Source organism: Ursus maritimus, unplaced genomic scaffold (genome assembly GCF_017311325.1).
Source record: "Ursus maritimus isolate PB19 unplaced genomic scaffold, ASM1731132v1 scaffold_24, whole genome shotgun sequence".
NCBI classification, from domain to species: Eukaryota; Metazoa; Chordata; class Mammalia; order Carnivora; family Ursidae; genus Ursus; species Ursus maritimus.
In genome coordinates this window covers 23,511,084-23,523,310 of record NW_024424897.1, presented here as the reverse complement: position 1 = coordinate 23,523,310, position 12,227 = coordinate 23,511,084, and the positions used below count along the sequence as shown (strand labels likewise).

The following is a 12,227-nucleotide window of genomic DNA, read 5'->3' as shown; positions in this document are numbered from 1 at the left end:
ACGTGTATTTATACAAACTCGCCAGCCCATGACAGCTCTTGACCACAGTTCATCTCCAGAATTCCTAAACTTAAAATGTGATACCACTATCCTCCTTAAGATTTGTGCACTTTCCTCAGGTTAGTGATACTCTAATAAAAAGAAAAGTAAATTTTAGAAATAAGGAAATGCTCTTCCATGTGAAACTTCTTGTCCCAAAAGAGGCCAAACATTGAATGGAATTGTTGAGAGTGAGAGATTTTGGTTGTCGATGTTGTTGTTACATGCAGTTTTCAGACCTGAACAGGAGTCCCTGTTTGAGGTGGGGAAGTCACGGGGAGGCTGAATCTTGTCACCGTCTGCCATTACAGCTTTAGTGGTGTTGGAGGTCTATATTACTCACAAAGAAAACTCACCACTCTTCCGGATGTTAGAAGTTTCGAGTTTGGTTCAGGCCTGCTAATCTTACCCATAATCTATTCTTTACTATATGTTGTTTTGTTTTTACTCTTTGGACTTCTATAAAACTTTTCTTATGTCTACCCTTAGCCTGTAGATCCTGTAGTTCTTTTTTTTTTTTTTTTTTTAGGATTTTATTTATTTGTTTGTTCGAGAAAAAGAGAGAGAGGGAGTACATGAGTGGGAGGAGGGGCAGAGCGAGAGGGAGAGAGAACATCTCAAGCAGACGCTGTGCTGAGCTCAGTGCCCAATGCTGGGCTCGATCCCACACCCAGAGATCATCACCTGAGCCAAAATCAAAAATCTGGAGCTCAGCTAACTGAGCCACCCAGGTGTCCCTCGGTCATGTATCCAACTGGTCTTACTATTTCTCTCAAGAAGAGATGTCAGTAAACTAATTAGGGCATAACAGATCCTAGAATGCATCAGGACTTAAAGTGGGTGTTTAAGTCTACCACAATTTGTTATGTGGGAGAAGAGAACAAAAAAGAAGGGAGGAGTAAGCAAGATGAACCAGTAGTAATAAAGTTGCTACATTCGTGTGTAATTACATATATATTTTTTAAAGATTTATTTATTTTAGAGATTTATTTATTATTTATTTATTTTGAGAGAGAGAGAGCATGAGAGGAGGGACAGAGGGAGAGGAAGAGAAAATCTCAAGCAGACTCCCCACTCAGTGCTCAATCCCATGACCCTGAGGTCACAACCTGAGCCAAAACCAAGAGTCGGGTCATTCAACCGACTATACCGTCCAGATGCCCCATGTAACTATATATATTTTTGAGGCATTTTCCTCCTGTGAAACTTAAACCATGATGGTGCCAGAAAGGAAGAACATTCTTTAAGCCAGGTCAAAGCTGTATTTGAGTATGGAGTATGTTGGCTCATTTTATATGAAGCAGAGTAAAAAATACCCAGGATCCAAGAAAATCAAACGGAAGGTGCTGGAAAAAATTTAACATACTGATCTGACAAAACCCAAAGTTGTAAATTTTGTCTGCATGAAATCCATGCCAAAAGGTGTTATTTTAAAAATCGCTGCAGCAGTACTCTACTACAGTAAATTTGAGCCTGTGAATTGAACCAGCTCCTTCTTCATGAAATCACTGACCACATTTGGCTTTGTTGATTAGTTCCATACCTAATGGGACTACTAGTATTACTACTATTTATAGTAATTTATACTTTTGATTATAGATTTACTTTACCAAAGTTAAGAAAAAACATTAATTAATAGCAGATGCCATAAATTCAAGTCATTGGCTGTCATTCAGTACGCTTTGCCTTTGAGTAATGATCGTAATTTATAAAGCATACAGATTTGGAGACTGCACAGCTCAGTGGATTAGAACAAGACATTAGTAATCAGACAAGGTGGGGTCAAAGCCTAGCTCTGTCACTTATGAGTCACTTACGTGACTTTGGGTAAGTTATGTAATCTCCGTGTCTCAATTTCTTTATCTGCAGCTTTGAGATAATAATATGTCACGGGATTATCTTGAGAATTAAATGAGATAGTACAAGACGAGTCTTGACCTACAGCCTGTACCCAGTAAGACCTCAGAAAGCTGTTCTGTTTTTATTATTGCTGTAACTGACTTTCTCCTCTAAGTCAAAGCATGGTGAGAATTCAGTTGAATAGCGTCATAACAAGAATTAAACACTGAGAATACAGTGGTCCAAGGAAAACAGAACTATGAACCAATAATTCCAGGTTATGATTGCCCGGTTGACATATGACAAATGCACTTATTTTACAGTATATTTATCCATATATACCAAATACTTAAGTTTACATGTTTTGAATTCTGTCAAAATCTCATTACTATTGAAAATATTCTAACTCAGCAGGCTCCATTTTAGTACCAGTTGAACAGTAACAGTGGTAGATGGAATGTGTTGTTATAAAGCCAGAATGATTGCTGACAGGCTATAATTTGCTTTATGAAGTGTGTGTTTTCACATATACAATTATCTGGTTTATATTTGTTCCTGCCAGCCCTCCAGTTTGTTAACATCCAGGAGTTGTGCCCTGTGTGAAACCTAAGAAGGGTTAAAAATCTTAGCATTTTCTGGTGGGGGGAGGGTAGGAACAGAAGGGTTCACTAGGTGGCTACCTTTTTTTTTTTTTTTTTTCTTTTTTAAGAACTAGGATGATGCCACACACTGCAGCCCACCCTACTGGTCAAAATGAAAAACTGCATCATAAAGGACCACTTCTCTGAAGGAGGGGGGAAAAAACTTTTCAATTGGTTCCCATGGGCATTTTCCTGTCCAACCCCCCACTGACAGGTGTAGCTCGTTTGGAAATATTATTAAGCTATGCTACCCTTTTTGCTGTAGCATCTAATCAATTTAATTCCGTTTCTGATCATTGAGACTGTGCTATTCTCTGCACTGATAACCCTAAAGGTCCTTGAGAAGTCTATTATTCTAGGCGTGATGAAAATAATACAATTAGTAAACAGTATCATGAGCTAAAAAACTTAACCTTAGGCTCATTTTTTTTCTCGTATATTTGAGATCTTTTTGGAGCAACTTTTTAAAAGAATGATAAATGTAAACTTTCTTTACCTGGCCTATCATTTGTTCTGTAGACTTGATAACATTCAGTAGTATTAAACTCACTGCCAGGGCCTTGGGGGGGAAAAAGAATATTTTATACATTGAGTAATGGCTAGATGTGTGGGGGGGGAAGAGATGGGCAGGAAGTCAGACTGTATAGAATGGAGAAGAATTTGAGACCTTCACTACACATGGATTAATCACAAGAACTAACCACGCAAATCCAAAGGGATATTTAGAAATCAGTGAAGCCTCTAAGATGTTCTGTGGGAAACACCATACATTTTCTAATGCATGAGTATGTGCAAAATGTTATCTAATTTATAACAGAAGTGTTGACAGAACTTTAGCTTTGGTGTCGCAAATGGGCTCCCTAACATATTTACATGGTAGGAACATTTCACATATATGGGCACATACATACCCAACCTATTTCTATAATTGCTGCTATATTCAATAACTTAGGTGAATGGTTATAATAAGGAAAAATAAGGTGCAGGTTTTCCAGTCTTACCTCAGTTCAGCTTTGGGAACTGCATTACTATTAAATTGGTCCATGAAAACCTGACAATATTAATGCTAATAAGCATGAAAACTAACTGGATTTGGATCAGAGACCTTTATTTATAGCATTTTATTTAGAATTTATTAGTTTAAAGAGGGAGCTGTGTGTCTCATGGGTTCTTAAATATTAAATAGAGTCAGAAGTCGTGTGTTCCCTTCCAATGGCAACAATAAAAACAAAAGCCAAAAAACTGCAGATAATTCTACATTAATTTCAATTTCCTTATCTTATCCCAAGATAGTGAAGTGATAGCAAACCCTGGGAATTCTGAACCACGCCATAGAAACAATTGGTTGCATATGTGAATAAAGTCTTTATAACACAGCGCACAATTAATTAGAAGTACAAGATAATGGCCTCATACTAACATGGAAAAACCATTGAGCCTTTATATGTTGAATAAGCAAACATATATTTATGTTTTATCTATTTGTTATTGTCGTGTTACTTTTTGTGCTTTAACTGCTGTCCATCTTTTTTTGTTTTTCATTTCTTTGGTAAAGTTGTCATTATGGCCTGTTTTTGTCCCTAAATAGTACCTGTAAGTTCAGAATCAGATGGGTTTGCTGTGAGTCAAAATAGCTACAGGGGGAATATCCTCATGGTTCATTTTTCCCCCCCTGTTTTATTTGGAATTGAATTAGGAAATGAAAGTTTTTAGCAGTTTAATTCACTTCTCCATAAAGTTTATGGAGCAGCAACAGCTGGTTGAATCCATGGCAGAAAAAAAAAGCCAACTTCTAGTGGCCAAGCTCTTGTTTCAGAATTAAGGGGGAAAACTCATTAACTGTTAATGAAAACACTGGGAATAAAAACAAATAGCACAGAAACCCTAGCAAATAATTACCTCACACCTGACACAAAGCTGCTTTATATTTCTGCTCCAAACCTCAGAAATTCCCAACTTATCATTCTATGGAGCATGAATGAAATTGAGTTTGATTCTCAGGAAAGAACAATAGAGAAATCATCCCCCTTATAGGCCCCTCAGTACAATACTCAGCAGAGAACCTGCCATTGAATATGCTAAAGAATGTATCTAGCACCCAATTCTTACGACACGTAGGATAGAGGAGCAAATTACCAGCTAATAGCAGATGAACCCTTGATATAGTTTCCCCAGATCTTGTTTAGAAATACAAAGAAAAGGGACCGGAGGTAGTAGATGTGACTAATGGAGATATTGTGTGTTAGAATATATATCTGTATGGAAATATATTGATTCTGAGCAAGTTGCAATGGGAAAGTGTGTCTCTAGTGGCAAGGGGTCTTGCTTGTGAGAAAGCCACTCTAAGCAATGGAGTTCTAAGCCCTAATTGTAGAGCTGCTGAATGGAAGCGTCTGTCACTATAGTTTGTGGTCATTTGTGTCTGATCCCACTGGACTACGGTAGTGACCAGATTGCAACTGCGATTCTCAGAGCTGCCGATGAATCCAGCGATCACTTACAGTTACGCTTTAAGGAAAAATGATGTTCTAAACTTAAACAAATCCAAAATGACCACGGTAATTGCTGGTTCTCCTATAAAACTTTTCACCCATGCATCTTGAGTAGTTGTAATCATTTTAATTACACGGGAGTGTCTATTTATATAGTGTTATAGGCTTTTCTTCTGTGTGTGCCCAAGGGAGTTGGGCCACTTGATGTGACACTAAAAACACTTAGAGCAACATTTCCATCATCAGGAACTAATTACGCTTGGATGTAAAACATATTTTTAAATGTGTCCCCCCACCAAAACCATTTTTAGTACTAACCCAGGCTCTGTTTTGGCTGCATGGAGTTGTCTACCATTGTTGTTTTGTACTTTACAGAGGCATGGTCTTATCTTTGGCACAGGGATGGCTGTTAAAAGCCCACCTTGGGTAACTGTGTTCAGAAACCCTAGGAAACCCACAGAAGTGACTTTTCCATCTGAGGTTGACAAATCGAATGCTAAATCCAGACAGGTATTTTGGATGAGATTTTTTTAAATGGAAACTCTAAATGCAATTGAGTTGGATCCTGGAACAGAAAAAGGGCATGTGTTGTGATGAGCACTGGGTGTTATACGCAACTGATGAATCACTGAACACTACATCTAAAACTAATGATGTACTGTATGTTGGCTAATTGATTTAAATTTAAAAAATAAGAGAAAAAGAAAAAAAAAGAAAAAGGACATTAGTGGAAAAACTGGTGAAATCCAACTAAGGTCTATAGTTTAGTTAATAGCAGTGTACCAATGTTAATTTCTTGGTTTTGACAGAAATAACCCTAGTTATGTAAGAAGTGGGGGGAAATTGGGTGAAGGGTGTGAGGGGACTCTCTGTACTGTCTTTACTTTCAATAAATCTAAAATTATTCCAAAATAAAATGTTCATTAAAATACAACAAAACAAAGTCCCTCCTCATTGGCTTTTTTTTTTAAACCTGGAATGCTAGAATATGTAAGAGTAATTTTGTCAAATTTCTAAAGCAAGCAGAAAACCTTGAGTCTAGAACGATAGTTGATAAATAATGTTTAGTATACCTACAAATGTTAAATTTTGCTTGGAAACCCAAACTACCCTTTTTAAAAATAGATTTTGGTTTGGCTCACAATTTTAAAATTCCTTTAACCTCACAGCTCACTTTCAGGTTACCTGCCAAGCAGTCCATTTAGATTGTTCTGGTAATATAATTTCACTGGATTTGCAAATTCCACTGATGTGAAATTTGATCACTTTAACCCTCAGTCCAGTATTCGAGAATTTTTCTGTTGAGAAGGGAATTTCACAGTGATACTGTAAGCATAACTATAATAAGCTTTGTATCCTCACCGGTATAACCCAATAAGGGAGAGGATTTGTTCTAGCTCTGGCCAAGACTGCTGTGTGAGGTTGTTTGTTTGTTTGTTTTTTGTTGTTGTTGTTGTTGTTTTTAACTTTTGTTTTCCACAACGAAGTCCATACTTTATTTCTAAAGTCCCGTATCTGCAGGTGTTCCACTCAGTTATGGACAAGTTGCCTACCATTGAGCATTCATAGAAGAGACTAGATGTGATCATGTAATTTATGGAAAGAGAAGGCTACAGCCATTCTCTTTTTATCATTTTATATCCTCCCTATCCTTCCAGTTTAATTGTAGGAAATAAACCTTTAAAGTGAGGCAATACAGATTCTATGTAGGTTGTTTGGTTTCACTGCTCCCTCGTTGAAATCCAGGGCCAAAACCCTACAGTGTTTACTGAGATTAGCATTGGTGATTTCCTTTGGAAATTAGTATTTGAGATAATATTAAATTCAGCTGAAAATCCCCTTTTCATGTTTGTGAAATGAACTGAGCAGCTGTTGGTGTCCTTTTATCAGCAGACTGTACCTCTGTTTGGGGGATTTTAAGGAAAGCCATTTGCAGTGCAGAGCCTTTTCTTCCGGTTTCTGAATGATTGAACGTCTTCCGTCTGAACCTTTTAAAGTATCATAATAGCATGGGCCACTTCTACAAAATATAATCCAGTGTATGTTGAAAACACCCAAAAGGGATTAGCATTGTTTTAATTGCGTAATTCAGTATTGCATATACATTACTTTTCATCAAATCCATTTTACAGAACAAATATTACCTTCTTAGGGCTTTTAGAATTCCTAAGAGGTTCCTTGCATAGGCTGTAAACCAGAATTATAAAGAGAGAACTTTCTTAAGATCGCAAAACAAGTAGTGATTTAAATTGGAACAGAATCCAGCAAAGTCTAGGTTCTCTCTGTTTTTAAGTCTCTTAGTTTTAGGAGAAGGAAAGAATATTGACCTGTTACATTGTATTATGTATAGGTTAACCCTTTGTGTGATATATTCTGTTCCATTTGGAAATATAAAGAGAAACAGGCGTTCAGGGTAAAGGTTGCAATTAATGGAAGACAACATATATGAACATGTATTTATAGAGCTGTGTTTTCATTTTAAGTATGACGGAGAAGTTTCTCTCTGGGTGGCAAGAAGTCTCCCTACTCTATGGTAACAGTTTCTAAATTCTAGTTAGTTAGCTGAATGGAAAATTTCCCATCCAGGTAAGTTGGTTCTTACTTATCTGTTTCTCATATGTTAGTGGATAGCGGCATGTCCACCAAGTAAAAGATACATCTTTTGGAGGAGGGCAGGGATGAATACCAGAAGACGCCTACAAAGACCTTGAAAAAGATGTCCAAAATATGACCTTATTTTCCTTCTTTTTTGTCCCTCAGGGGGAGACCAAGCTGAAAGTTACCTTGGACAGGACAGCTCCGATGATAATCAGAGTGGAACTCCGGGTCCTTCTCTCACATCCGATGCATCTTTTTTGCCTGATTATCAGGATGAGGGTGAGTGCCATCTTACTGGATTTTGGGTTGGTCACACTGCTTTGTTACTTTTTGTCTTGGTGTTTTCGCCTTTTGTCATGTTGAACCAAGCAGACTTCAGTGGGTTTTCTGCATTGGTAATCACTAGTTTGCAAAAAACAACTATTTGTTTCATTGTGGTGCTGGTCCTTCTGGGTAATTCAATACTTCTGAAGCTAATGTATTTAGGGAAACACTAATTCCATACTGAAGCAGGAAGACATCATTATTGATCTTTTATAAGAACTGCAGCTCAAAAGCTGGGAGGGCATCTTAAGATAGCAGGGCCCAGTTCACCGTCTTCCAGATTTCTTAGTTTCACAGAGTTGCATGAGAATCAGAGCTTTCATTTAGTGATTATTGGATTATCGATTTATTGTGGATTATTTGAGACCCTTGAGCTCATTATATCACAATAAGATATGATTTTTACCCATGCTTCTCACATATCCCTCTCTGAACCATATTGGTGTTGTTCAAGGGGAAGGGAAAGCCACAAGAACCACGATGTAAATCTTCCTGGAGCATTAATTTTACTTGAAGATTTGGGAATGGGAGGAGTTAAATAATTCAACTGTTATAAACATTACTTTTATATTAAAAACACATTGGTATGTAATAGAGCGGGGTGCAAATGTACATGAATTTTTAAGATACATGAATATAAAATTTTTGGCTTGGTGGCTGCCAGTTTCTGGCTCAGGCTCAGATATCCCAAGGGTGGGGGTTCACTGTGTCTCTTCTGGCATCTGGCCACTTGAACAGACGGTTTGATCATCACTGATGCACACGGTTATCTTACCAAAGTCTCTCTTGTGCCTTTTCGTTGGGGGAAAAAGGTAGACACGCTACTAAACTGAATATTAAATTGGAAGCATACTATTCACGTAGGGATTGGAAGTAGAGTTGGTAAACTATTCCTTATTTCTCTTTATTAGCCTGTAATCTTTCAATTTATTTTTCTTTCAAATTTCCCTATGACTTTGGCATTTTCCAGGAGTTCATAATCCCTAATTCCTTTGTCTTTTTAGCTTATCCACTAATTCTTTTTTTTTCTTAAGTTTTTATTAAATTCCAGTTAGTTAGCATACAGTGCAATATTAGTTCACTCGTCCGTTAATTCTTATTTCATTTAGACCTTTCGGCGATTCAGATTCTCTCCCTTTCGTTGAATTAATAACCTCCACATCAGAACTATGGATTCCGTCATACAGAAACATTTCTTTTGCTTGAGCTTTTTTTAGAAATTGGGCCTTGCAATTTAGAACCTATATATTGATTCAAGTATACACTAAAAACATCGTTTGGATTGCAAGCTTAATAATTACACTGGTAGTTTATTAATAATTTTAGAAAATTAACAGTGCAAAACCAACCTTTCATTTGTTTTTGATTAATCCAATGCCTGACAGAATTAGAACAATAGTACCTCATTAATCCATAGGTCACTTACTTGGTATTTCCAACTTTCCCAGACACAGCTGAGAACACAATAAGTAAGCCAGAAGGACCTCTAAGTGGAAATGGATGTTCCTGAGTGCCGTGTTAACACTTCCGTACCATATTCTTCGGAAAGCCCCTGAGGCCTTCACTGGAGATTTCTCTTTTTACACATTTCTAACCATTACAGTGGTTTGATTTCTCAAACCCATAGTAGGATGAAACATCAAATTTAGAAGAAGGGGCACTTTAGAAGCATTAATTAACAAGTAATATTGAGGTGAGAAACAGGAAACAACTAAAAATTTGTGCAGAACACAAAACTGGTAAACAAAAAATTTACATGGGAGCTCAAAAACAGCATTCTGGGGCCCTATCATATTGCAGAGAGAAACTAAGAGCTCAGTACCTTTAAGATAAAGTAAAACTTTTCAATTAACATTTATTAAGCACTTACTATGTACCTTGCATCTGTGTTCTAAGTACTTTGCCTCTATCATCATTTAATCCTGAGAATAGCCCTAAGAGGTAGATATTAGGATTATCCTCATTTTACAGAAAAGGAAACAGAGGCCCAGGGAAGTTAACTTATCTAAGATCACACAGCTAGTAAGCAGCAGTGCCAGGATTTACACTTACGCAGCCTAGTTCCGGAACCTCTGCTCTTAACCACCCTACTGTCTTTACCACTATCCTTATATGGATTATCAAAAAAGATGGATTCATGTTCCAGACATTTTGGTTAAGACTATACAGATACATAGTTTGCTTAAAAGTATTTTCATTAAAAAGAGTTAAAATTAAAAAAAAAATACAGTGTTGAAAGAGGTAAACCTAGTATCTGGAAAATTCCAAGGTGGAAACTTTGCTCCATTACGGTTCCTCATAAGAGAGGAGCTAACTAGATTAGTAATATTAAATTCTTACCTCATAGCTTTTAATTTTTAGTTTCATGTATAAAAGTTAAAAGAATTCTCAACATGACCCAGTCCACAATAGAGTTAGGAATAGATTGTTTAAGTGTTAAGAATTTGATTGTAGGAAGATGTTTATTTTTACAAAGTAATTTATTTATTTATCTATTTATTTAAAATTCCACTTTTTAAAGTTTTTATTTAAATTCCAGTTAGCATGCACTGTAATATTAGTTTCAGGTGTACAATTAGTGGTTCAACACTTCATTACAACACCATTGCTCATCACGACAGGTGCACTCCTTCATCCCCTTCACCTACTTTACACATGACCCTATCCGCTTCCCCTCTGGTAACCACCGGTTTGTTCTCTATAGGTAAGAGTCTATTTCTTGGTTTGCCTCTCTCTCTCTATTTCTTGCCGTGTGCAGCAACGTGGATGGAGCTAGAGAGTATTATGCTAAGCAAAATAAGTCAGTCAGAGAAAGACAAGTACCATATGATTTCGCTCATATGTGGAATTTAAGAAACAAAACAAACAAGCAAGAGGGGAAGAAAAGAGAAAGGGAGATCGTGTTTAAATATGAGTTTCTGCAGAGCACTGAAACTAGCACAGTACCTGAGTGCCTGATGCATAGGGGGTACGATAAATGTTTGTTTCCTTCCCCTAAAAAGGAAAGACATACACATTTCCTGTGCAATTAAGGAGACGGTTATAAAGATGTTAAAATTTTCCATAGACATTCTATCTTGTTTAACTGGATTTTACCATTATTGAGAACAGTAACACTTCATATGCGACTTATTCATTAGTTTAACAAATACTTATTTAGACATTACAAGGTAATAGCAAGGCACTGTGCTAAGCAGTAAATGAGCCATGCAGTAAAAAATCAGACACAGTCCCTGTCCTCATGGAGCTTACCATATCCCTGCAAAAACACACTATTAATAAGCAGACAAATGAACAAATAGAAAGTCAATGTCTTCACTTGCTGGTGGGATAGTTAAGGAGATCCTTTAGAAAGAAAAGATACTCTTTAACTTTTTTTGTAGTGACAGTTATTTTAGACTTTTGGAATTTTATCTTTATTAGAAAATGAAAGGTCACTGTTAAAATATTTCAACATTGTTGCATTCCACCTCCAGCCACAACAGTTGTCCTAAATGTACAATTATAAAAGGACACATGGTCTGACCCATCCACCCATAACTTCAGTGTGAGAAGCAATAACCAGGGTGCGTGTCGTGTTTGGATCACGCTTTTGTGAAGACTACAAAGAGCTCCAGAAGCATATAGAAGTCTGGCCAGGGGCGCAGCAAAAAATGAACACCAAGGTTACAGGCTAACCCATGCATAAAAACGAGAGCATGTCGCTACCTAATCCCAATTTCTTCTCCTTTTGCTTTGCAAATGCCCTCAGTTCCTCAGTCTGAGAACAGCAAGCTATGCCCTGTGGAGAGAGACCCACAAGCAAGAGCATAGCCCCACGGTGGGGAAAGAAAACTGGCTAACGAGTAATAACATTTTGATTTCTAAACCTAAGGAGGCATATTTTCTACCATATTAAAGGAAAAAAAGTTCAGCATGAGACAGTGGATACAATTACTGTACAAAAGCCAGCCAACTATGCAGCTCAAGATCTGATTGCTTTTATTGTCCAAAATATAAAATGGATTTTCATGTGTTTATCAGCTTATTAGTGTACATTTTAAAAAGATGGGTCTACATACATTTTTTTAAAGATGGATTGGGGAAAGTGTTCTATAAACAGGATATAGTGACTCCTTCTGGAAGAAAAAGAATAAATAGTTATTTTCTAGGAGAAGAAACCTAGAATCTATAACTGTATTATTTATCATGTAACATATATTATCACATTCTAATTAAAGAAAAAGTAATGAATGAGTATTGGACAGATAAATCTGGGAAGAAGTGAGAAAAATGTTCTTAGAGTTTATTTTTA

At 36.8% G+C, this 12,227-nt stretch overlaps 1 protein-coding gene across 1 annotated transcript in view; it reads left to right on the top strand.

Moving 5' to 3' along the window:
- The window catches only part of SKAP1 (src kinase associated phosphoprotein 1), a 269,450-nt gene that overhangs the window by 66,067 nt on the left and 191,156 nt on the right, over nucleotides 1–12,227 (top strand). The window contains exon 4 of the mRNA XM_040640750.1: nucleotides 7,772–7,888. Within this exon, the coding sequence (XP_040496684.1) occupies nucleotides 7,772–7,888 (117 nt within the window). The remainder of the gene's footprint in view (nucleotides 1–7,771; nucleotides 7,889–12,227) is intronic.